The sequence below is a fragment of the Ptychodera flava genome, chromosome 16 (assembly GCF_041260155.1).
Source record: "Ptychodera flava strain L36383 chromosome 16, AS_Pfla_20210202, whole genome shotgun sequence".
NCBI classification, from domain to species: domain Eukaryota; kingdom Metazoa; phylum Hemichordata; class Enteropneusta; family Ptychoderidae; genus Ptychodera; species Ptychodera flava.
Window position 1 is genome coordinate 27,692,054 of NC_091943.1, and position 27,162 is coordinate 27,719,215.

General features: G+C 37.0%; 2 protein-coding genes across 3 annotated transcripts in view; one reads left to right on the plus strand and one right to left on the minus strand.

Annotated features, from left to right (window-relative positions):
• Positions 1-337: 337 nt before the first annotated feature.
• Positions 338-26,888, minus strand: LOC139114474 (nonsense-mediated mRNA decay factor SMG7-like). 2 transcript variants are annotated; one of them, XM_070676233.1, is made up of 17 exons: positions 26,411-26,888; positions 26,015-26,046; positions 22,184-22,353; positions 21,080-21,151; positions 20,350-20,521; positions 19,157-19,379; positions 18,264-18,349; positions 17,540-17,782; positions 16,754-16,907; positions 16,255-16,386; positions 15,705-15,818; positions 14,650-14,947; positions 12,813-14,000; positions 12,333-12,448; positions 8,075-8,187; positions 7,387-7,589; positions 338-4,455 (listed from the first exon to the last, which is right to left on the minus strand). In XM_070676233.1, the coding sequence occupies exons 1-17, from the start codon at positions 26,434-26,436 to the stop codon at positions 4,366-4,368; spliced, it is 3,432 nt and encodes a 1,143-aa protein (XP_070532334.1). In that variant the 5' UTR covers positions 26,437-26,888; the 3' UTR covers positions 338-4,365. The 2 variants fall into 2 exon arrangements, with proteins under 2 accessions (XP_070532334.1, XP_070532335.1); XM_070676234.1 differs by having other exon boundaries at positions 8,075-8,184; positions 26,411-26,548.
• LOC139114475 (sarcosine dehydrogenase, mitochondrial-like) overlaps positions 26,870-27,162 on the plus strand; it is a 34,542-nt gene continuing 34,249 nt past the window's right edge. Inside the window, exon 1 of the mRNA XM_070676235.1 lies at positions 26,870-26,972. The gene's annotated coding sequence lies outside the window, so the exon portion shown is untranslated. The remainder of the gene's footprint in view (positions 26,973-27,162) is intronic.

A 27,162-nucleotide genomic window follows, 5' to 3' on the forward strand; every position in this document is an offset into this window, starting at 1 on the left:
ACAGTATAGTACAGTGCATCACAGTACAGTACATTAAAGTTTGGTACAGTACAGTACAGTACAGTACGGTCAGTGCAATGCAGTACAATACAGTATGGTGCAGCGCACTGCAGTACAGTATGGTACGGTATGGTACAGTTCAGTACAGTAAACTATAGTACAGTACAGTATGGTACAGCACAGTAAGGTACACTGAAGTTCAATACAGTACAGTTCAGTACAGTCTAGTGCACTACAATACAGTCTAGTCTAGCGCAATACAGCACTGTGCAGTACAGTACAGTACACAACAGTACATTGTAGTGCAGTACAGTACAGTTCAGTATAGTACAAGAAGTGTGATTAGAGCACAGAATTTTTATTTCATTTATGTTTACTTCTGAGTCCATGCTAAATGAATATCGTCCAGTTAACAGTGTGCATAGATAAATTCTTAATACCTGCCAGCACCTATACAATACAGAAATGAAAAAAAATGAAAGATTCTGAGTTTCAGGTCTTGTTGTTCATTCTTCAAAAAAAATTAAATAAATACAGTATGAGTAAGGCCAAAAAGCTACATATCTGGAGAAAATATATAACAAATTATTCTTTCAATGTGGCATTAAATTCTTAAACATCTGGAAAATGTACATGTCTTTCTAGAAAATCAACAAGTGATGCAAGAGTTTTTTAAACCGTTTTGGATTTGCCGTTGTATTTCATGTTCAGATAATTAAATTTAAATGTAACACAAAGGTCAAAAACATAAACCAAGTCAAAGCTATTGTAAAATCCAAGTTAAATTCATTAAACAAATTGGCAATTCTTTTGGAAGAGCACAAAATTAGTTTTGGGATAAAGAAGAGGACAAAGTCAACTAAAATGAAAATTACATTCCTAACTTGTATGGGCCTTAATGAAGAGATAACCACTATTAACCAGCGACATATTTTTTTTGAATATTTTTGCACAACTTCATTAGAAAAAATAAAGTGCTTATTGATGTTGGGGAAACTTTCTCACATATTGTGTTCACAGAAAAGGTGTTCATAGTCAATAATTTCTGTTTGTAGGACTCATCTTAATATGCCATCCATAGAGGTTTATCCCTTTTGATAATTTGTACACCAAATTGATGGAAAAGATTCTTTGGAAAAAAGGAAAACTGCTTTGTTTTGAGCATGAACAAATCCATCTGTGTGTGATAATAAAGATACACATGTCCTGGCTAATATACTCTTTTCAGACTGAGGGCTCATTACTCCATCAGGGACAAGTTGTTGATATACAAACTACTGCAGAATTCACATAAAAAATCAGAAATCACATATCATTTTGGTGTCTTGAGTTCTGGTTTTTGAGTTTATTTGCATGCTGTACCTTTTCATTATTCCAAACTCCAAAATGTGACAGTGTATAATCACATTACAGTCTGCTGAGTGTGCATATTTTGTGATTTTTACCACCGGAATCAATCTCTCTGACTCGTGTTGTATGTGAAAAGATATGAAGATGTGCGGACAAAATAACTTGCTAGTAGCTGGGACTAAATACTGTTAGGCACACGTTTGAAAAGCACTGCACGCTAAGTCTGAAATGGAGACATGCCTTGCTTGAGGCAAGGATTATAATGATACTCATTTGAAACACAGAAACCTAGGGTAATGAACTTGAATTTTCTGGAGTTTGTTGTTTGCATTGTAGCAGTCATGTCTCCCACTCCTTGCACCATCCACTTCATTCAGAAGAGCGTAAAAATAGCCGAAGTCTCGATATCGAGTATGAGGCTATGCCTTATACAGTGAAGACTGCTTAGGGCCATCTCGACAATACTACTTGACCTCTATGATAGCCCTATCATACTGTATGTATCTCCTCTGACACTGCCAATTTACACAGCTCAGCCTAATTCATATCAAGTATCTAGTGGTAGAATGGCTGGATCTGTACCGGTTTTCATACAGTACCCTGTTACAGGAAAATCGGTCACATGTATTTAAGGCAGTCATTCACTGATGTTACTTGGATGGCACTGCAAAAAACATACACAGCTAAAAACTGTATACAGTCACTGTTGTTCCAAAATTTTAAACATGGCTGACACACCTCTATTACCATATATAGTTATATGCAAATTTGCATTGACCTAATAACTTTAAGCAGACCCATCATGATAGGCTGTCCGGTTTAAATGGTAACTGGGTAGGGCAGTTTACCTTAATAATCCAGCCACTGTCAGATAACTGTAACATTAACACTACTTGCTACTTTATTTGTTCAAGTCTGCACAATGAAGGCAACAGGGCAAAATGTGAATTAGTATGTGGATATACTGAGGATGGTTTCATCTGGCGCTGGTTTTTACCTTTCTACCAGGCACATTGATGGTGTACCTCACATTAGCACCTGACAATGAGAAAGTTTAGCCAATGTCTACTAAAAGAGCCTGGCCATCCTGTGGATGCCTACGGATGGCTGGGAAGAAATATCTGCACCTGACCAAAGATACAATGACTACTACCTGCTGGTTAACATATAAGTCAAAAAAAAAATGAAGAAAAATAAGAATTCCACTGATAATAGTTTGCTGCACAAAAATATATATATCTGCTTTGCTTTAAAATGAGCTACCAAACACAAATGAAAACGACTGTCTCCCATGTTTGTGACAGAATCATGCTGAAAGGAAAAAAACTTGTAAAAGACTATAGTACCTGTTCTAGATTTTACTCTTTGCTTACACTGAGCTTTGATACAGTTATTTGTATCAACCAACAAGAAACTTCAAGATTAAGGCGCCTCTTGTATACTGATACAGGGAATACTCGCACATTCTTTGAGCTAATTTCTAATTTGCTGACTTAAAAGAGGACTATCTATGAAATACTATATGGTGAACAGCATCCCATTCTATTCTTGCAAAGGTTGGAGTGGCCCTCCTTTCTGGGATAACAAATTGAAAGGTACCACCCTTCCCCATTGCAAGACAGGGTCGGTATTCAATGATGCAGAATTCATTCCATATCTCTGATTAGTATAGATCCATTACCCATGAGGGACCACGAACCCCTTGGAGGAACCAGAGTGAATGGCTGGACTGGTCTGGATAGCAAACTCAGTGACATCCAATATTTCATCCTATCCTTAGGCATTCATGAGTACCTGGGTAAAAGACTCCGTCCAGAAACCTCTGACGTGAACCATGTCCCTGTCGAGGAGACTAGATAGGCTTAGGAATTTACTGGTGCAACACCTGAACCTTGACCCCTTTATGTATGTTCTGGTTTCCCTGGGTGAGGCTTGGTATGGGCCGAGTCTACGGTCACTCCGAAACCTACGCCGCATGAAAAGTCTTCACATAAACTGAAAAGACACTGCAAATACGGAACTACAATATTTAAGACACACATCAACATCTACACCTCTCTGAAACAAATCTGGTCATTTCTATGCCATAAAGTTGACAATTATACAAAACAAAAGTTAGTATCTCTAATATATATATATATGTACTAGCGATATAACAAGGAATCAATCTTCCAATGGACTTCATTAACAAGGATGTTATACCATAACATTTCATCAGATATTTCATCTAAAATACATCTGATATACAATCAAATAATGAAACTTCTGTATTGAAAAACAGTGAAGAAAAGAAATGGATACCGGCTTGTTTATGATATCAAATGGCATCTATGAAAACCAAGAAAAAAAAATTACCATTTACTTCACAGGATCAGTAATGCTGTATCAGTATTCATCAAAGATGATCACGACATGCAGCAGATATGTTAGTGTAGGGTCTGACACATATCTTTATATGTATATCTGAAACAGATCATTACACCGTATACCGTTTCTTGTTTTTTGCTTGTTCATGAATAATTTTACAGATCTTTCTTTTTTTCTCCAATGGGTACTTTATTCAACTCACAGCTTAATTCTAGTTTTGTTTTACTCTGCTTGAAAATAAGAGGCTGTTTAACTGCTTTCAAAGATCTCATGGCGTTGATCTGTACCTGTTTTTGTATACAGTACAAGCACTGAAACGGCTTGGCTTGCTGATACTATGCTATGCTAGATTGGTGAAAAGATATACTGCTACGTATGCAGAAGCAGCCCCATACATTTCACAAAGCCCTCCTCTGTCATAAGAGAGTACAAGAAATACATGGCTTTGCACCTTTTGTTCGGTGACAAAAAGTGTGACCCCGGCAGATCCACTGCTCTCCGGACTGCCAATGATTTTTTTTTCATGCTCATTACACACAACAACTGAAGCACTGCACTGGATCACGACACTCCTTGTGTATTGAAAACTTCAATGTTTCATAAAACTTTGGGTCAGGCTCCTCCATAGGGAGCGGAGAGACTCACTCTTCAGGTGTTCCGCTGCTGCTGTTGTTGCTGCTGCAGAAGCTGTTCCAGTGGGGTCAGCCCTGATAGGGACGGCGGACTTGACCAGATCGACTGCAAATTTAACAGAACGTAGTGATGTAAAGCTTTATCATATACCTATGACCATATCGCTCCACCCTGGTGATGGTTACACTGAAATATTTTACAGTAAACATCTAGATATGCGTCATCAATTTGGGAGTGTTCTCAAACTACACTTGCAATTTTGATGGTGAACAAAATAAACAAACAAAATGGATGCCGCTCTCTGCCTACAATGCAATGGTGCTGACTGAAAAATATGAAGGGTTTGAGGAACGAGGATATTTTGGGTAGTAAATATTATGATGAATCTTGTTATCCCGTGGTTCTTCCATAAATGTCTTTGAAAATTTTTAGACAAGCTCTACAAAATATTCTACCACTCACATAGCAAGGTCTACCTCCGAGCAGGTAGTGAGCATGTGGAATGACTGAATGTTGTATGTGACACCTGTTGACATGGCAACTCTCAGTGTAAAGAACCAAAATGGCCTCTCTCTCCACTCCGTACAATGATTGAGCATCATTGAAATCAAGAGAGATTTAAAGCAGAGGAAAGCTTTTGATCAGAAGCAATTGTAATGACGTAAAGCACCATAAAAAGTTCTTCCCTTGCTACTATTTTTGAATCCCGGTATCTTTTCTTTTTTGTGTACATTGAGATATGAGGAGTTGTCATGTGTGGTGTTGACTTCTTCATTTATCAATCAAGCTTGTTTACACAAATATTGCCATTTTTATGTGTAGGTGGAATAAAAGTGAAGTCTAAAAATGTAAGGTTTATCCCATCATCTGTAAAATTCTGGGCATGAGTATATGATAAATCAAATTATTACCCAATATCGCCAGTTCCTTGCCTCATGTCAGCATTCATGTCATTTGTGCTGCCTCAGACACAAGACAAAGTCAAGTGTCTGATGCAGAACAAATGACACTCATGCTGATACGATACAAGAACAGGTGATAACTCCACTGGAGAAGTCTGCCAGACACTGAAAAGATTTTGACAGGAGTGCAACCAATAATGAACAATGTTTAAAATTTGGTCTGCCCTTAAACTAATGCGGTGTGGTCTAACCTTTTATGAGTGAGTTTTGATTCATCATGTACAAAAGGAGTGATGTCATTAAATCAGCTACTCAAAGATGGCTGATCACTAGATTCCTTCACAATGCTGCTCTGTGCTTACACCTGCACATGTGAACTCAAAATTAAATTTATCATAGCACAGCTCGGAGAACTGAGATGCTCAGCTAAGCGGTGGCAGCTTTATTACAGACAAGTAGAGGAAAGTATACAGTACACATTATACCAGGGTGCGGAAGCAAATGAAATGAAATACGCGCGTCACCTGTGCATGCCATGCAAGATTTGCCATGCAATGCTCAGCTTGTTCTTTTCACATCAATGTACAGCAGAGAATAGGAGTTGCATAGCAAATGAGATGCTGTGAGACAATCTAGTGGAACACAATGTATTGAAAAATCAGCACAACTACAGGAACCTAGATTTGATCATAACAACAATTGTCTACATCAAGGGTATATCTTCCACTACAAAAGAAAATTGAAATGCGGAAATGAACATGTCTGTACTGGCTCTTTCAGTAAATGACGACAAAATACCTGGCTGAACCATCTCAGTGGCTTGACAAGTGTGTTCATGTAAAATTTTGCATACACTACAGTCAGAGTCACTGTAAAATTATTGTTTGTCTTTTAAAATGCATGAATAAAAATCTCATACACTGTACCAAAATTATTTAAGATTTGTATGAGTATTACAAAGGAATTACATTCTTGTCTTGTACAATATTATATCCATATCATATCTCCTAATATTATATCCTGATCATATTCAATAATATTATATCCTTGCTGGACTCAGTTTTCCCCCAAATATTGCCTTTTCTAAGCAGGAAACTATTCACTTAATATCAAAGACGATTCCACCAGACATATATAGTTTAGAATCCAGCCTTTGATTTCAAGGTTCCAGGATGCCAAAAATCTCATGAAACACATCAGTTTTTACTATTATTTTTTGAGAACATAGTAAAAGGGCAGCAAACCAACAGATTTCAAAAATTATAATGAGAGGTTTTTGTCCACGTACAACACACTATTCTGATGTATTTTGACGCAAATTAAAAATAACATTTAGAGAGTGAAAGCTGTTCCCAACTTTTTCCCTTAAAGTATTCCCTTTTCCTTGATGGAAAATTCCCCACTAACCGTATCCTGAATACAAGAGCTCCAAACTGCCCTCTTCCAGCAAATCTCCGCATAGTGATATCTCTACTGCTTGATTTTCCCCCTCCCCTGGCAAACCTTGGAAAACAACTGAATCCTTCTTCCTTTTGTCCACACAGCTAAAGAATGAACTATGCTTGCCTGCTGATGATAGAGGTCTACCTCTCTTTCTGATATTGAGAAAAAAGTTGCCCCTCAACCAATCAAGTATAGCTTGTGAATATAATATGTTCTTGAACAGCTTTACTAGCAAGTCCCTGTTGGTACCGATATTCACCAAAGACTACATTCATGGAGGAAAAAACTAAAGCAAGGTTGGAAAAAACTAAAGCAACGAGAAAACTGCAATATTCTCAATATATATGAAGTATTAAGAGTAAAGCTGATTAGGCCATTTAAAGAAAATTCTTTGTTTGCCGTCCTTGGATTTTTGAAAAACCTACCAGCCAAACAGGGAAAAAAACAAACACAGACAAAAAACACAAGAGTATTAACATAAGCTCATTTTTTACTTGGTTTCTTTGGAAAAGAATATTTTTATTTGTAATAGTGTTAACATGGTGTTTGTTTTCTTAGTTTTCTCTGTAAACCTATCAGTACGGCAAACAAAGAATTTTATTTATAGCGCCTTAGATTGGTGATAAATGTGTTTGACTCTATCAAATTTCTTCTTTGATGGCCTATACTTGGAAAAGAATGGATTTCTCACCTGTATGTTGCTTGGTAGCAGAGTGCTTGTGGGTGAGCTTGAAAGCTGGGCTGTACTTGGAGAACCCCATGTGGTGTTCTCTGAGCCCCAACCAAGTCCCAGCGTACTGCTGCTACCAAAACTCTCTGGCAGAGGAGAATGACGAGGTGAAGTGTGTGAACTTGCAGAGCGACTGGAAAATGGTGATGATGTCAGGTTCAGGCCTGAGGGGAGAGGAAATATAATTCATAAATGAAACTGTGGTTCCTTTTACACCTTTATTATAGGTTAAAGTTTTTTCCAATTTTACATGAATCCTCTTGAGAGATAATACACAAACTCATTCCCCAGTTGCCTATTTTTGATTCATGTACATAGAAGTTCAGCACAAATTTTGAACTTGGCAAACAAAGCAATGGAATTAATTTTTCATTCCACTGGTTAAATAAACGCCTGCATATTGTTGACAGGAGCCAAAAACACTGAACAAAAATGTGTTTTTATCCTTTCACCTGATGTTCTTGTACATGGCATAATATACTGTTGATAACAAAAGTACTGTATACGAGGCGTAGTGATGATGTGGTCAACCTTTGCAGCTCCTAATTTTGGTACAACCCTCTTTTTTTCTATGGCTGTTATGGACCTCTATACAATGGCAATGGGGTAAAAGGGTTGACAATGTGTGTGGATTTACATCAGTACGTACCATCACTTTCACTCGCAGTCCATGGAGAATTGAAAAGTGAGTAGGAGCCAGACTTAGTATTATCCCCAGCCGATACATTCAGGTCAGAGGCTGTGGGAAATAGGCTGGAACTACTGTAAAGTAAAAATCAAAAAGAAACTCCTTAAAAATGACTACTTTCACAGACTGAAGGTACATGTGCATATGAGGTCAGGGAAATTTTAAACAATTTATTCTGAAAATCACCACCTGCTCTTGCAGATGTTGAAATGTCTTCCTGAAACTTATGAATCAGCCACCATAATACATCCACTCTGTAGCTTTCCTTAGTACTTCATCTTGACCATATTCTTTTTGCTGTATTAACTATTATATAAATTGGTTTGAAAAGAGTCATCAGTGTCTATGTCTATCCCATCATACCATGGACTATACTTGCTGTGAGTGGGCATTTGCTTTCATTACATATTGGGTAAATCTGCTGATTCTGAACGAAAATAAAAATTACAGAAAAATCCCCAAGCCATCTTGACAAGAAAATCAAAGGAATAACATTTCTTTTTTTTTTCTGCCTATAAAGCGTATGTCATAGAAATCATAGTTGTAACTACTGATGCCATTATCATTCTTTTTCACATTTTTGACACCTGAACAAGGAATTAACAATGTATTGTACAAGGGTGAATAGCTAATGACACCTTCAGGACTGACCACTGCATAACAGCATCAAATAAGTGTTATTAAAAATGTCCATGACTTATTTAATACCATTTGTAATGACCACTGGCAAGTTTAAGATTAACCAGGAAAAGGCACTGCACTACCCTTCTTTGTACCCATGTATTGCAATTCAATAAACCTTCAACGTATAGATGTGTTTTTATGGATAGCTTGCTGAAACACTCAACTCAACAAAAATAATATGGGATGTGAGGTTTGGTTCTGATCTGTCTGTCTATGACTCTCCTAGATATTGACTGATCTCTTTTTTTCAAAATATTTGCATTCAAACAATAGTTTCTGTCCCGATTCTACTTCAGTGACAGAATCAGTTTTTTTCCCCTGATTACTTATGGGTTTATGTCTGTATAGTCAGTTGCATGAATGTCAAATGATCTATGCACATGTACAAATATGTTGTGTACTGCTGACAAATGTGTGAATATGGAGTATAGATACCTGGTAATAGGTCAAGAAAACCAAAAAGATATTTCCGTTCTATGATTATATAACATCTATATCACAAGAGTGAGAACTTTTGTAGAATTTACTCAGTCTGAATATAACAAAAGATTTTTCCATCAAATAATTATGACAGATGATTATGCTTTTCAGAACTAGTTATGCAGCTGGGGGTAATTAGTTACCACAACCACAAAATAATTTCTATCCAATGATAACATAACTCATATTCCACATTTCACAGATTATGTCTGACAACTGTGACGCCATTAAATAGTGAGCTCTTTCTCAAAATTCACTGATCAGAGCATAGCAACAATTTTACCATCAGATACATATGACAAGATGATCATGCCTTTCGGAAATCATTATGCATTCTAGCGGCGTCTCATTGTAAAGGTTCCACATACAAAAAAATTCTGCCTGATTACGTAACTTGCTGTCTGCTCTTCCGATCAGTTATCTTCTGTATTAAACACAAAAGGTGATCAAAAAATGCTCCTTTCAAAGGGTACAAATGTGCCTGTTTACCACTATTGGCATAGCATGAATATACAATTAAACATGTTTGAATCTGGCATACGTCCATGCTCAGACACATCTCACAAGTGGTCAATGCTGTACTTGGGTGGCTGTATGAAAATTACAATGGCAATAGCAGCTCTCTATTGAGAATGTGGAAGTTCTTTGACAGACATGAGACACACAGACATAAACAGCATATTAATCCTTGATGTACCAAGACATAAACAGCATATTAATCCTTGATGTACTAATAAGACATAATCCTCGATGTACCAGCTTATACTTGGGCCAAAACACAAATGATAGGTTTGGTTTGCATCCTTTGTCTCTTTCAAAACTGATGCTGTGTCGTTTCAGTATTATGAATTTCTTTTAAAGGTTACAAGTTCACATTACTCTTTCAATACAGTGGTAATTCTGATCATACACAGCAAGATGACGACAACAGGTTAACTGTTCAGAACTGCAAAAGTGCATAAATGTGATGGTACAGATACTAACATTAAATTGTTTCTAGCTCCACTGTCAAGGATGCACAGCTTATGAGACATGAAAACTGGTCATGAAATTTGCATATTTGTATTTGTTGGGACTTTTTTCTCATATTTTGTTAACATGTTATTTTCTGGAGAACCAAGGTCAGATAGCTATCAAATTTATCACGTAGGTTAATGTGTGTGACTTTATTTTTAGCACTGTGGAAAAATTATGATAAAATCTGCACATGTATATTTTGGGGAACAGTTTTCACATTTTCTGGGCCAGACATTTTCTCCTAAGTACTTGATTGATAAAGTGTGTTTGGCACCAAGCTTTGATAAAAATTTCATTATAAAACAATGCTGGATGTAGTTTTTACAAGTTTATCATCTTTCGAAGACATTCCCCAATTTAGCAACACAAATAAGTATCAAGGTTGTGGATAGTCCACATAATATTCAACATGTCTTGCAGCGTTGCCATGGTATGTCCTCTGTTTAAGACTTCAAAATGGGTCAAGAGATGGAAAGCATTGAACTATATACATGTTCTTATGCTTGACTTCATTCAGAAATGTTCTATTGATGATGATGACCATATTTACATATGTGGGATAGATTTTCTCATTTGACATTACAAGTCAGTCTACAGTCATCTTTGATTAAAATATCTTCAGCAAGTTTCTAATATCTTCATATTTGATTCATAGGTAGTATACACTAATTAATTTTTCCAAACAATCGTAACATTATTAATTATTTGCTGTAATCATGTGTTCTGGAAATCATTGAATAACAGAGAGAATGAGGTTTTTTTATTTTTGTTTTCTCACACATCACAGAGGAGCTATATTGGTTGGTTAGTCTTCTGGGTTTGTTTTGGTGAACATACAAAAAAAAAAAGGTTATGTAGCTTGAATTAATCAATGTGTGCAATATTGAAAACTAAAACCATTTCCGTTTTGACCTTACCATGATTTTTCTGTAGTTATTTAAACATTTTTATCATGCACCTGGTTTTTCCTCACAAGATTAACTGTTCTCTTTGACTTCCTTTTATATCTACACAGATTTTCAAGATAAACATCCTTTCACAAGCAACATCAGAAGTGCTCCTAATGACAACTATGTATGATAGCTGCACAGGGCAATATGTGTATGAACTTCCAACTCTATGAAAAGGGTCACAAAACCTATGTTTTCCATTCTTGCCACTGAGGGCATACTACAAACCATGTCAAAAACTTGATGATTTGCAAACCAAGCCCTCTTGACACAAGTATGATTGGAATTCTATGAATATGTATACATATGAGAAAAACATTTTTATTGTTAGTTGCAGTGATTTGGTTAACATGTAATACATAGCGCATCAGACTTTGAACAAAAAACTTTACAATTATTAGGCTATCTGAATTTACACATTACCTAATTATGAATGCTAATCATCAATTTCTTAAAAGGAGATTATTCAGGAATTAAGAAGTATGTTTACATAATGTGCAGACTGAACAAAGAAAAAATCCAAACAAAATATGAACATTTTATAATCATACATGGTGAGCTGTCACTTATCAAAGAAACTAAAATGCAAACAAGTTGCATGGATCTTTCTCCAAACTATAGCTTTTCTCTTCAGATTATATCGGCAATGACACCTTTGTTTATTTTAAATATATGTTGAGTGGCAGAAGGACCTATTTTGATGAATATTAAGCAAGTTTCATGAAATGCAGGTCAACTTGCGCACAAAAATGAGTGCAATATTCTGAATTTTCTCTGTAATATACCCACAATCTGGCAATTAGAGATGCCCTGAAGCGCCCTCTACTGGGCATTTTGAAGTATTTCACAGTCAGCATTGGTTCTTTCACTGAAGGAATCAAAATACTATCCTGCAGGCGATTATACGAACAAATCACACCTAAATTATCCAAGAACTGCCCTTTCAAAAGTAAACATCACTGCCGGGGACCCAGATAACATTCACCAACTTTAACATACCCTCAATATTTGCAGAGAAGAAACGCCACCATTACATCAAGCATTGAAAACTCTGCAAACAAATGAGAGCTTATGGGATATGGACATACCTGGAGGACTCTTGAAATCCAGGGAAGTTGTCTGTAGTATTTGTAGAAATGATAGGAAATGACATAGCCAATCTGGAAGGAGATGGCCTTGATATAGCACAGGATTCTGGAGGCTCCTGGGATTGAAGAAACACAGCAAAATAGATTTCAAAATCATGTATTATAACTCCTATTCATCTAAATGAAAATGCCTTACATCATCATATGAATTAAACAACTTTGATGCAGACTTACAAAGAACTTTTATTCTGGATTGTTAGAAAGCAGGGGGATGATGAGAAAGAGGTCTACTTTGCTTAGCTGTTACATTACTCTATGTGCTGTCAGGTGAAGACATTGATGTGAGTGCATGGCAGCTGGAGATAGATTGCTAATGGTATGCTTTATGTTCCATGTACTGCCAACAAATAAGATTTCTGATACCCATGACATCTTTCCTTGACAAAATCTAGGTTCCTGATATGATATTGTGTTACTTACCATGAATTTGGGAAATGGCATGTCATCGTCGTTTTCAGTAAACTTCAGGTCTCGCTCCAGCTGGTTGAAGTCCAGCATGTTTTCATCGGACGGCTCTCTTTGGAAATCTGCTCTCTTCTGACCCTGCATATTCATGAGGTTGGTGTTGTAGAGAGCCTGCTGAGAGGCAGAGATCATGGCTTCAACTTGCTGGAGTGTCATCTGCTGTAAGTCTTGGTCAGTTGGGGGCATCTGCTGGGGGTTCATCATACCCATTGGGTTGGAAGGGTATTGGGTAGCTAGGTTTTGGTTTGGTATTGGAAGTTTCAGCGAGCTTGGCATGTACCCGAACATCTGCTGGTTTGACTGCATCCTCTGTTCTGGCATTTGATCCACTCGTTGTCCCAGCATGGCATCTCTCAAGGGTGGTACCATCTGCTGTCTGGATGCTGGCTGTTTTTGGAGTTGCTGCTGTTGTTGTTGTTGCTGTTGAAGATGCTGTGTTTGGTACTGCAGCTGAGGATGGTTCTGTTGTTGCTGTTGTTGTTGAGGGAGGTGTTGCTGGAGCTGCTGCTGTACATGCTGCTGCTGCTGTTGTTGGTGGTACTGCTGCTGGTGTAGAAATTGCTGCTGCTGCTGCAGATGCTGCTGCTGCTGTTGCTGTTGCAGAGCATGCTGTTGCAGTTGCTGCTGCTGTGTAATCTGTCCTGGCATCTGTGGACCACTCTGCCCAATCATGGCGTTCACAAAAGGATGGACACTTCCAGGTACAGATGTCTGCTGCTGCTGGTTCTGGGATACACCGGACATGAGTGCTGCCCTCTGTGGCAGAGGCTGTCCAAGTGTTGGGTGTGGAACCTGCTGCCTCGGTTGTCCTGACAAAGCACCAAAACCTGCATGCTGCATCACACTCTGCTGCTGCTGTTGTTGTTGCTGCAGTGACTGTTGGAGTTGTGTATGCTGCATCTGATCAAGCTGCTGCCCCGTGATCTGCACGGCTGTCTGTGGCCCCATTTGACGTCTGATTTGTTTTGGTGATTGTTTTGGACTGTGGCCCGGAACGACAGCTGGTGACTTGCCGTCTCCCCTGCCACCTCGATTCTTCTGGCTGCCTCTACCAGAGTCTTGATTCCTCTTTGGTGATTTCTGAGTATCCTTCTTGTCCTCCACTATTTTAACAGACTTCTCGACATCTTTCTTTGGCATAGCCTGAAGGTATGAAGCAAGAAGCTGCTGTATAAACCACAGAGTCATAGCTCCTTTGAAAACAATTGCACACAGTCATTAGTTTGCATCTGTGCAGACTTTGAACCAAACACATGTACACTAGGCAGTATGCCTTTCTGAAAAATTAGCATTAATTTGGCAAATTGTGGAAAATTCTTTGCGTCAGCCCTATACCTTTACATGTAAACTTAAAAATTTGCTTGCGTCAAAAGCAATTTGTTTGCATCATTGACTCAGAGGGGACACTGATATTTTCTCTCTGCAACAATACATGTGATAACACAATCGACATATCAACTTGCGATTAAATTTTGAATGCAAAATATTTTTTAAGGATGAAATGAAGCAACAGTGAACATGTATGTGTTGATTTATCTGTCATATTTACTACTGTGTAAAAGAGTAAAATAATAAATAAAACAATCTATAGTCGGTAGTCGTAGTTGCAAGGATGTCTATTAAGCTACGTCAAGACCATGATGTGCAAGAATTCTCTTTGATAGCAGAAATGTTTTAAATATTTACAGGTACACATGGGTTGGGTTGATCTGGAGATTTTCAAGAAATTAGCAAAAGGGGGAGGTAATGAATTTTTTGTGATGCTTGACCAGCAAAAGTACATGTTACTCACTTGAACAGCCACACTTTGCATTTTAGCGTCAATTTTTATTTCCACTCTTCTCTCAGGGGACTTCTGCATGGCCTGTTGAGGGTTATCGGGTAATTTCTGGACCGTAACATTTGAGTCTTTATGGGAGTGGGTGGCATCTTTCTTGGTCTCTGCTTTGGGCTTGGTGGTAGATTTAGTTTGAGGCTGAGGGGCTGGTGGAAGCTGTGTGACTGCTAGTTCTGGTCGGTCTTCTTTCTGGATGGGACTGTTGAATCGGATCTTTTTCACAGCATTGGGTTTCCTTTCAAGCTTCATGATGCTATGTGCAAAGCAAATACCATACATGATGTTACGGTTACCACATCTTAAAATTTAACATGATAACATCCTAGAATGAATTGAATCATTTATTGATCATGTACACCTATATCAGTGATCAAATCAACAGTACAGTTTAAGGTATGGACATTCAATTGTCATCACACGTCTATTAACCATTGCACCTAGTTTCCTTCTGTAGAGGCTCAGTCTCACAATAGCTTGCATATGATGGGCTTGTAATTTTTTTCCAATATGCCTTTCAATATACACCAGTTTTCCAGTATGTGCACAGTGACTAGGTTATGTATTCCATGTCATCCTTCCTATCTTTTGCATTCTTGGTCTGTATGGCTGTATTTTCAGTCTTCTGTGTGTTGTACTTTTACCACCATTGCACAAAATTAAAAGTACATGGCCATACAGATAATGTGTATAGCCAGCTTTCAAAGTTTTATGTTTGTGGACTTCGTGTTATCAGTGAATTTATTTTAATTTTGCTCAAAACTTCAAAAATATGAAAATTTTACCTGTCATCAATGACTGAAAGTAGGATGATTCAGCAAAACACATGGACAATGTGCTCGGGGGATTTACCAGCCCCGAGGTTATATGGACATGCACAGTGGATCATGCACCTTGTTATTTTGAGCCCTGTTAGGGCAGTACCAAACTGCGGTTGGGAAAGAAACAAGGAACAAGATCATCACTGAAAAATTCTAAAAACCGTTTGAAGTACATGATATTTTGATAACTACCTTGGAACATTGTCACTCAACCACTTGCCATGCTCCAACAATCTTTCTATTCGCAATTTACTGTGAACTTCCTCATCTATCTTCATCTTCTGTCCCTTGACAAAGTCCAGTGAACTACAACAAGCAAAATACAAACATAATGATGAAACTCATTACACCTCATCAATTGTAACAATAATTAAACAAGGGACTGCAAAGACACAATGCTTTGACATTTGCATTGAGTTGGTTATCCTTAATTAAACCTTTTCAAATGCTTTACACATATAATAGTTTTAGAATGGATGAACAGACTAAGACTAAGTATCAATGTAACCAATAAGTATCTATCTAAATAAAAAAACAAATAAGTAAAACCAATCAATCAATCAATCAACACCCTAGATGTTCTAGGGTGGTCACTCCTCCAGCGAGACGAACATGATCATCAGCATGATGTTACATGAATTATGATCATCAATATGGCAGTCTTCCAAAAGGATGAAACATCAGCATGTCATGCAATGAATGATGATCCCTAGAAATCAAAAGTTATACTCCAACTGCTTACCTGTGAGCCTTTCCAAGCGGTATGAAGCCCTGAAGATTGAAGTCTTCTTGTGTGGGAAGATTTGCCATGCTATCCTCAACCTTGTCACGGTGCTGAATAACATTCATTATCTTGGCTAACTTTGGCCATACACTGACAGAAGCAATTCAAAATGAATACTGATGTAAAGTCGGTGGTAATACCTACTCCTTGAAATCTACACTCTTTTGCCTGCCATGTAAATGATTGCATATGCTTGAGCACAAAGCAAGACAAAATGTTCAGAGCGCCCTCTAACATGCTTTTTGGATTTTGATTCAATTACAAACATCAAGAAAGTTCTGTATGGCAGCACAATATTGACACATGTGATTTGAAACCTTGTAGATAAAACCCCCTCCTCAGCGGGTGTCATGGGCTTGAAGACACACTGGTGGTATTGCGTCAGTAATTTTGATCATCCATACAACTAGATAACTATAAGTGGGAATGTTCACATAAGTTGACCTCATCTACTTACTATGATTTTTCCTGTACGATTGGATCCTCAAAGATAGCTGGTTGGTGAATTAGCCAGTCTAGGATGATTTTGATGGCTGGAAGATTGACGTGTTCTCTGGCCTTCTGTTCTGACTTGGATGGCATGAAATGTAGCAGCAAACTTAGCACTGACACTGAAATATTTGAACATAAAATTCAATTAAGGAAAAAATACAAGAGACTGTTCTTTGAGCGGGTAGTTTGTCTCATGACTGAACTGGAATATCTGCCTCCCGAGGACGCGCTTTACACACAGACTCATATGTTTCAATACAGGCTGAGTGAGTGTAAGGGGAGTGCTCAAGAAACAGATCCTTCATAAGACTAGATCATTGACAAATCTTTGAAAATGGTTCTGGGCAAGGGAAATAAAACGATAAAAAGAATTGAAAATTGGCTGAATGCATGTAGATCCTTGTATTCTTACACTGTCATCATTATTATCCAGCAAAACACAGAATAAAGCATTGGGAATTTTTAAAATTTCAAAGTGCATTTTCAATACAATTTAAAAAATTTTTCCTTTCTATTCTGATATGATTAATTATCGTACTTTCTTTACCATTTCCTTCATAGCATTCATTTTTGAAAATGCTACAGCTTGGACTGTGAGAATCTTTCTCTTCATTTATGTTCAGGAGAAAAAAAACCCCATTGTTGAGCAGATGTTCATGTACGATACATTTTTGATTACATTCTGCAGGGCACAATACCAAGTACTGCCCAAGTGAGTTCAGCAAGTATAGATTACAGTTCCTGTACTCACTGTTGAAACTGAAGACTAGGTTCCATGACAGTTCTTCATCTCCACTGTAACACAGCTGTTTTGTGTCTCCGCCATCTCCGTTCTCTCCTTGGAAGTGATCTTCTGGGTTCTTGATGTGATGCAAGGCAAAGAGGTTGATGATGACCAACTGGATTAGCTGCTGTGAGGTGAAGCTTTCTTGATTTATGTGCATTTTGAAATGTTCCACTAGTTTGTCCTTCATGTTTGCCGCCCTCTGCAGGTCTGATTCAAAGGGTACAGAAACACATGATAGAGTTAAACAACAGCAATAACATGCTCAGTGGTTTTTATGGAGAACTGTGCTGGCAAATGTTGCCAGGTTATGCTCATCTCTTTACATGCACCTGGCTACCTATTGATATATCACATTGATCATCATGCGTCTGAAGGGGGAAATCGCAAGACAGATATCACCATAATTCCAAATCCTTTCAAATTTCCTCATAACTTGCACTGTAGCTGTTTTCATGATTTCCTGACCAAAAATGATAACACATATACAAAAACTCCACCTGTTGTACTGGCAGAGGCACACTTTTAGTAAAGCGCAGTATTTCTAACTATACATATGTACTGTTGTGACCAGCAGTGGAGGAGAAGAACCTGCAAGCAATGCAATATTCAGTCAAACTAACAAGGTTGGTTCAGGGCGTGGCAGTACTGTAATTGTTGTAAACTAGATGTGATGCAATGAGAGTCTTACCTGCAGCAAGATAGATGAGTGCATGGAATTGGATGAAGAAAAACACAAGTTCTACTGGAGTTATCTTGTGAGTCTTCAATTCATCCCTGGAAAGAAAATATTGGTTAGTTTTTCATACAATATGTAATCTGTAACCAAGTGACCAGAGCACACAGGATTTCAAATTATGTTCAACCTGTCATATCACACTCTGTCCTCATAATTGAGGGAAGGGTCAACAAATCCTAAGGTATTAGGTATTTGACAGCCATTTTGGATCAGTGGATTATGGATTTGTCGTTCTCCCAATTCTGGAACCCCTGAATGTGGATGACAAGACAGAGTACGAATGCAAGACAATATGACAAGGTTGCAGCAATACAAATTTTACACTTGTTGTAAATGCAAACTGGCCTTTGTATTCCTGCCATACACATAACCCCATTTGGCAGTGTGAAGATGACTGATGGAAAACCAAGGAATGTGATTTTACTGTAGAAGCTAAAAACCTGAGATATCCCGACCGAGGAGAACACAAGAAAGGACCTCCTTAGTTAACATGCTTTCCTTGAAAAACTACTTAGGAGATATAGAATACTAAGACAAATCAGCAGAGTATGGTGCATTCTCAGCGCTACCAGTGAGCTGATTGTATTTAATATTTGGAATTACGACCCTACCACAAAATACTACAAATCCAAGTGTTTCTTTTAAATTAAGTATGTCTGACTGTTCACTGTGAAACACCGTTTCATCTATCATAATTTACATTTTCCAGCAAAAAGCATTGGTTCTTCAAGCATCTCAATCAAGAATAATTCAGGATAGAAAAGAGAAGTTCAACAACATCAATATATTCTCTTTCATACAGTAACCCTATCTTTCATACATATTATATTTGTACAAGGACTTACTTGTCAATCATTTTGGTAAAGGACATCTGCAGGTTGGTGACAGATGCCGGGAAGGGATGCTTGACTGCAATGCTTCTGACATAATAGAAGACTGTAGCTAGCTGGTCACCTTTGCCAGCAGCTAAGATGGCTAGTTGATTGTAAGGCTGGCCATTGCTGGGTACCAGCTGGGCTGCATGGCGGTAGTAGGTGTGAGCCTGCGTGTTTTGATTTCTATAACGTGCTGTGCAATAAAACAAATACATTTATTTTACTTATCTATGGTCCTTTTACTGTTTAACCCTTATTCTGCAAGGAAGCATAATTTCCCCATCTGCCAAATCAGTGAAAAACAGTATTGAGCCAAAAGTATAGGTATTTTCACCGACTTGGCATGGTATGTTATAGTAGATTTAGTCAGTATAAATTGTGTTTGCAGTATCTCTGTTTTCAAGGGCCTCAAGGTGACATATGAACTTGCAGGATAAAGGTTAACTTCTATATATATATATATATATTATATATATATATATATATATATATATATATATATATATATATATATATAGATATATATATATATATATATATATATATATATATATATATATATATATATATATATATATGTTTCATCCAGGATGGCATCATCAGGGGGGATTTTCCCCTTTACCAGAAAATTAAGGGGGATTTCACCAGTTCATGTGTTGTATCTCAAAGGTGTGAATGACACCATTTCATGGGGATGGTCCCCCTTGACAAATTACTAGGGGGTGCCAACATGTCAACAGAGGGCAAATCTCCCTGACTAGATGAAACACTGATATAATGTTAGTATGTTCCACATTTCAACATCTGATATTGATAAACAACAATCTCCTTTCACAAAGGACAAAGGTGTAAGCTACTGTAAGTTACATAGCTTGTTGTTCACAGCTTGCATACGTGTACACAGTGACTGTCTGTATGGCATACTACCTTTTCACTTCCAGGTCCTAATAAATATATTCATTTACTCTATTGCAGAACTTGCAACGATGGGGATGTACATGTACAGTACCAGAGTCTGGTGACGATGGTTAAAGAGCATCTATACATATCTACACATTACATTGCAAAATTCGTGCAGCTCTCCACTGGACAAAAGCTTTACAAGGAATCTATGTTCAATTTGCTTGACATCTATCTGTGTCACATACTAAAATATTACCTACCTATGTCTCCTAAATGGACAAGGCAATGCTGACATATGTAATGACATGATGATAGCTGGGGCTGAATTATCCTCCTGTGGTTTGGATTGTGCTCATTGAGTATACCCAATCTGGAGGACTTGACATGGCACGGTAGATCCAAATAAAAAGCACTACATAATTCCTGAAGTAGCTAAAAATAAATGCGAAAACTAATTATATTGATTTCTAAAACAATAATCTCTTATATTTTTAAACAGTGAGGCTATTGTTCACACTATACGGCCAATAACTCTGACTTCTAACTATTTATTGAAATCACTTGATGTGTAACTTTTCAGATTTTAAAGTGGGCTAAATCACTGCAACATGGACAGCTCACAATTATTGACAGAAATGCAAAGTAAATTGTGAGAGCTCTCTGTTCAGAAGTGTATATGGAGATCTTTCTTTTTGAGAACATTGCATTTTATATCGTGCACTCATCAAAGACTTGATATAATATGTCCTCAATTCCTAAGGTTATACAGGCTGATTGCCAATATTTCTTGTTTGGGCTTTTCTCACTTACCGGTACAACTGCTATTGTATAAAAGTTTGTACCCTGCTGCTTTGCATGTCACTGTTTGCATCAATTCATTCTATGCAGATCATTGACATTCATAAGCGTACAGCATTACATATTAATTCTACCCGGTGTCCTCCTACATTGATACTTATTTTTAATGAAGTAGTGGTGAGTATTGATTACCTGTAGATAGAAACCACTAGCTGCCTCTAAAAAGACATTGTAATTGGCTTGGACTTCATGACGTTTAGGATTCTGAAAGGAAAGAAGTGTGGAACTATTTAACATCATTAAACTGAGTTACTGTTCTTTTAATCAATGGCTACCTAAGAATGCCTTAAACTTTCAATAAATCAATACAGCTTTGGCAATCATTATCATTGATAGAAAACTAAAAATGCAGCAACAATAGTACACATCACATCAGATAATGATCAGTGAGTAAGTCTGATGTTTTTGTCGATTTTGAAAGTGAGGAGGAAATGTACAGAAATTGATAATATTTCAAGTAAAGCTGCAGAAAGTATATTATACATGAAAATACATAAAAGGATTACTGGTAAATGTATTCTGCTTGTATACACAGGGAAGGTATACTTATTGAATTCAGAACTGGTCGAAGCCATGTTTTTAGCATTTAGTAGGATCTTTAGAAACGTCTAGACAATCATTATTTCATTTAGGACGCTGTAAATGTAGCAAATAGCATTATCAGTACATACATATATAGATAAAGCTCAAATCTCAATATACATAGAAGCTATCGACACGCAGATGACAGACCTAATTTCTGAGAATGGATTGGGTATTTTGATGATCATGCACATATTTGTGATAAGGTTTTATCTGACCTAAATTATGCCAGTAAGCAGAACATGCACCCCTTCATCACAGTACATTAAAATATGCATCAAATTCTTCAATTTTTAACAAAATTACGTTTATCTACAATGTACTTCATTTTTGTACAGGTATAAGTGAAACTGCTTGAGGGATGATATTTTTACACATACAAAGTTTTGCCTAGAAGTACATAAATGATTTGTAATTATCAAGTAGGATAGGAGCAAACACTTCGCATAGTTTGATGAAAAATTTTACAGGTTGGAATTATTTATGACCTGATATGACTGGAGGCTACTGCTATGACCAGTGGCTACTGCTTCATTATGATGGCAATATTCACACATACATGAAATATCCTAGATTTCCTGCTATGAGTTACAGCTGTAGGGCACGATAGTTGGCTTGAAAATGCTAAGTTAATGACTGATCACTTTTACTTACAGATTTATCTTTGACTTTTATTTGAAGAGAGTTTATCTGATTTTTGAAGGCAAAATTCCACAAATCTTGTTCCACTTTCTTGTCGAGTGCATATTCTAAGTCGGTGATCAGAAGTTGTTGATAGACATTCTGTAACTTTTGACGTGTGGTCCAGGTATCCCCTGTTCCATCTGAAACAAGATAAAAGTCACCTTGCACTAATGCTGTTACATGTCAACGCTATAACACTTAATTTCCACTAAAGCTGTGAAATTTTGCTTGCACTACATTCAGCAAGTGTCATGAAGTAGTTAACAATCCATTGGCTGAAAGAAAGCAGATCAGAAAACAGACAAGGAGGCTCAATTCGGGAAATACAGCGGTATTGTGGATCAATATATGGGACATGACCTTGGCTACTTATTATGTGGCAGTCATTTCTTTGCACGCAAGATATATTACCAATATTTGATACAACACAATGTCCAAGTATTTGAAAATTATGAAGTATTTATGACAGAAATTGAAATGGGATACATGATGACTTGTATATTGTAGTCTGCATAAAGCAATAAAGATTGGTATGTAGGGTATGACGTAATTGGTACATATTTGTACAAAATTTCTACAAGATACTCAATTAGATTGGTTTTGAAGACACCACATGATATATTATCTTTACTAATTATACAATGCTTCACAGTGACCTGTAACACAGTATCACATGCCCTGAGCATGTTCGAGGACACCTTTCAAAGGATACTGGAGTATATTGCTTGAGAAGTTACATGATACAACAGACTTGTATTGTCTCTTACTATTCATCACTACGTATGTATATACATACTTGAGAAATTGATCAAGTACAAACTAATCTAGGTAAGAACCACTTAACAGTGCACTAGAAAGATTAATACAGCACATAAATATTACACAACAATCACGAAATTGCAATTTTTCCTGGTACATATTATGTAAAAAATGGTAAGCAATGAACTACATACTGGAATGCAATACTTCTAATATGAAATCCAAATAGCTAGGATGTACATACACAATTCAGCATGAAATCAGCACTAAAAGCCTGTCAATAAAATAGATGGAGCAGGGAAGAGACTCTCTAAGGACAGGACGTAAATCCCCAGGGTGTATTCTCAAAATCCTCCCTAACACTGATGAGGTATATTATCAATGAAAGTGGTTCACATTATCTTGTTCATCCTTGAATATCAAATGGCTTTCAGGATACAAAACAAGGACATTAACCCTTATTATTCGGTGTGATTACATGCATACATAGGGTTGACAGGGTCTTCTTCACCGGCTGCATTCCAGGCAATGGCCTCACCTTGAAAAGTATTAACGGCAAAAAAAAACCTTGTGTAATATAACCAGCGTGACCTTGACCATAAACACATTTCTAATATGAAATAGTTTGCTATTGTTTCTAGTAATATTTACTCCTGCAGAGCAGATGAAATATTGTCTATTTTTCAGTTTTGGCTATCACATTGAAAAGTGAGTATAAAGTACATGAAGAACAGCTGACAGGATACCCATCGTCTGGTTTCCAGGGACAAAAAATATGCAATTCAAATTTTATTTCATGTTTCAGAACTAAAAACTTTGAAAGCACAGAGTATGAACCATTGCATCCGTGCAAGACTTATGGAAAATTCTATCATAACAGACCATAGAATATTCTACCAATTTGAGCGGTAAATATATGTTATTGGTAAATCAACATACATTTTGATGCTTTGGAAATCCAAAAATTTGTAAAATTATGAACTTGATTGCTAACATGGCTAACATCACTCCATTCATGAATGTGAAAAGAAAGCATTGTTTGAATTTTTCTTAACCAAAAGAAATATTGCTCCTAAACAACACAATTTATATTGAGATAATCTGATTAATCTATCCTAAATTCCAATCTGTGAATCTGAAATAGCTAATGTCAAGTGAAATAATTTAGTATTAGACGTATCAACATTGATTTATTACATGTAATCAGATTAAGTCTACTACATACCAGAACAGAATTACATTTCTTCTCTGATGCATGTGCAAACTGCTCATTCAAATATACAGACAACTGGCTGTATGTAAATATGACATATTTGCACGGATTATTGGGGTTGCTGCTCAGCAGTTCCTAAGTCTACATCATTTATGGAAAAATGTTTCTGTGGTTGTGAAGGTGTTATTGAATCAAATTTTCTTAACCTAAGTTATTCATAAAAGGTGTTCACTTTTGAATTTTTTTCATTGGCAACTTCCAATCTAACGGCACAACTGTTTCTCCTTGGCATGTGCATACATAATACGTACAGATCAAAGCAAACTGTGCAAAACTGTGGTCTCTTTTTTATATACAGAGATGTTGAACCTCCTCATGTGACCATCACTTCTCTCAAGGTGAGGCAAAACAACCTCTTTTTTTCCTTTCTACACTTTTGCCACATTTTAAAGGGCAGCAACATGTGGATAATACATGAATATATGACCAATCTTTGGATCATAGGGGTTCTGAGAGAACTGTTCATCAAACTGAGGAATATTCTTCTGGTCTTATAATGAGATCTGCTATCATATGTCCGTTGACTTGGAGCAAGTCTATACCTTTATATGCACCTGAGAATATATGGACTTTGATAAACCTATCAGTGAGTGATAATTTCAGGTTTCTCTCCACACAGTCAAGGAAATCTGTATTGTAAATACTAAAACATTCCATTGAAAAGAGGAATAGACACAGATACATTCAGCATCCTTAGACTGAAATCCAAATGAACCACTGAAAATACAGAGCAGTAATTGGAAAGACAGTCTAGCTTGTCATATTTAATAGTATCTAATGGACATCAATGGTTTTGCTGAGTTGAGTAAAAACTTGTAAATGGAGTGGGAACTACTGTAAAATTTCTGCTATCATCGCAGCTCAGCAAAGGTAATTTATGAAATCACAACAGCAGAGAAATGTAGAGCTTAGCTAAAAAGTTGTAGATTTTGAATGCATGTGATATCAGAGAGGTAGCTCGGAGCATTGTCATATTCTGTACATTAGAATTAGTACAATTTGCCACTGTATTCTACAAAAAATTACTTTGTTATGCTCCTTAGGAAAAGTATAACAGTCTATCTACCACATGCTTATGCCCACCATGGCATCAGTAAACGCAACATTTTGTAACAGTTTGACGTGATGAGCAAGTAGGTGGTATAAATTTGCATTTCCATGGCCATGATTGGTAGCCATTAACACATAGGTCAGTTCCTGGCCAATTTCTCTGTACTAATATTGACAAATCATTCAAAATGAATATGATCTTCTTTCATTTATTGTTTTTAAAGAGACCAGAAACACATTTTTGCTTTTTTATTGTCTTTCAGACAAGATGGTTTAACGTTTTCTTTTTATAGCATAATGACCCTACACTGTCCACCAGCAGCAGCTGCTATGGATAGTTCTGTTATATCAGGACACGGAGTAAAGGAATACCGCCATGATCAGGATAAGCATTTTTGCAGAACCAGTGGTCTTTGGTATGATGACCAATAATCCTCCTCAAGGAAGCAAATGTGTTCACACTTGGTGACGCTGTGAAACTGGCCTGGTATTTTTCGATATGACAATGCTGCCTAAACCAACATACTTCAAAGATTCGTGACATCAGCAATCATCCGCATACGTGTCTGGGTCAAGGACATAGGAATACCGTGTACATGTTGCAAGTCGACGAATAATCGTTTCGTTAAAATATTTAAAACTTCCTCAGGGTACGGAAGTGACTCAATTGACCTCGTCAATTCATCAGTCAGTCAACTGTGTGGATTTGAATCTCTTACCTGCGACGTCTGATTTCAAGGCCTCGGCTTGTCTGTAGTAAAGAGGAAAACAGACAGGGGTTTCAAAATAATATTGAAGCACGCGCGGGTCTCCGAGCCAGCAATATCACAGACAAGAACTTTGACAAAATATTTCATAAATATTGCATGACCTCTGAACCACGATTTAAACTAAGAGCACAAGTTCACAATTTCAAAAATTGTAAACAACTTGCAGACGATATTATCATAAAATTTTTGAATCGGACAGGAAAAGTCTACCTTCACAACCACACGTATTTCTGCAAAATGAGTGTTTCACACGACGAACTGCGAAACAAGTGAGAAATAAAACAATCTCTGTTTACAGATGCACTATACTATGAGACAAAATATGTCAGATTATGCGAACTTTACCTGAAAAGTCGAGCACAAGTACTCATCACTACATCTTTCTCGTCAACTGGCCGCCATTACTGTTAATTTGCATAGTTCGGAAGCCTTCGTACTAATTCGGAAGAGGTGCGGTTAGTTAATATTTGAGGATTATGTGTATAACTTCCCCCTGATGTAAGACCTGATCAATTTATACCTTTTTTCTCGCCAATTTCACCACAAAATAGTTTACCGATTGACAGGTTTCAGAAAACAGATGAAAAAAAGTTTCGGTACCATATCAAAAGCCTTGTTTCAAGTTGTTATTGTTGTTTCGTCGTTGTTTTTTTTATAAAACTGACATTTTCTTAATATTTGCCGACTTTATATCAATATAGAGACATTTGTGAAATGTTCATTTTTGGCAAAAGTTTTTAACATTGGTCTTTGAGTCACCCAAGCAATAAGCCATATGACCTTCATCTGAACTGCGACCCTGAAGAAAAGAGGTCACGTCACTTCTGAAAACAAACAAGCCCCACGCGAGTTACATACGTTCACGTTGGATGAACTTTCTCCGGGCGATGACGTTTGTTCTGCATAGGTACATACACTGGAGTGTACTACTTGTTGCCTCCTAGCGACAAATTTAGACATCGATTCAAGTTTATATGATGCACTTGTGTGTTTCTCTATCAATAAGCGACTGCATAGTGTGACGATGAATGAATGATAGACAACTAGCTTCAAGGACAAAGTGGTCATGTGATCATCTTTCTAATGTTTTGAATTTA

Bases quoted from the DNA above. Each gene is read 5' to 3' on its own strand.
- LOC139114474 (XM_070676233.1), bottom strand. From the start codon at position 26,436: ATGAGTACTTGTGCTCGACTTTTCAG. The intron at 14,948-15,704 runs GTAGTTATCAAA...CTTTGCACATAG, and splicing joins TTGAGTGACAATGTTCCAAG to CATCATGAAGCTTGAAAGGA. The intron at 7,590-8,074 runs GTACGTACTGAT...CTCTCCCCTCAG, and splicing joins GACTGCGAGTGAAAGTGATG to GCCTGAACCTGACATCATCA.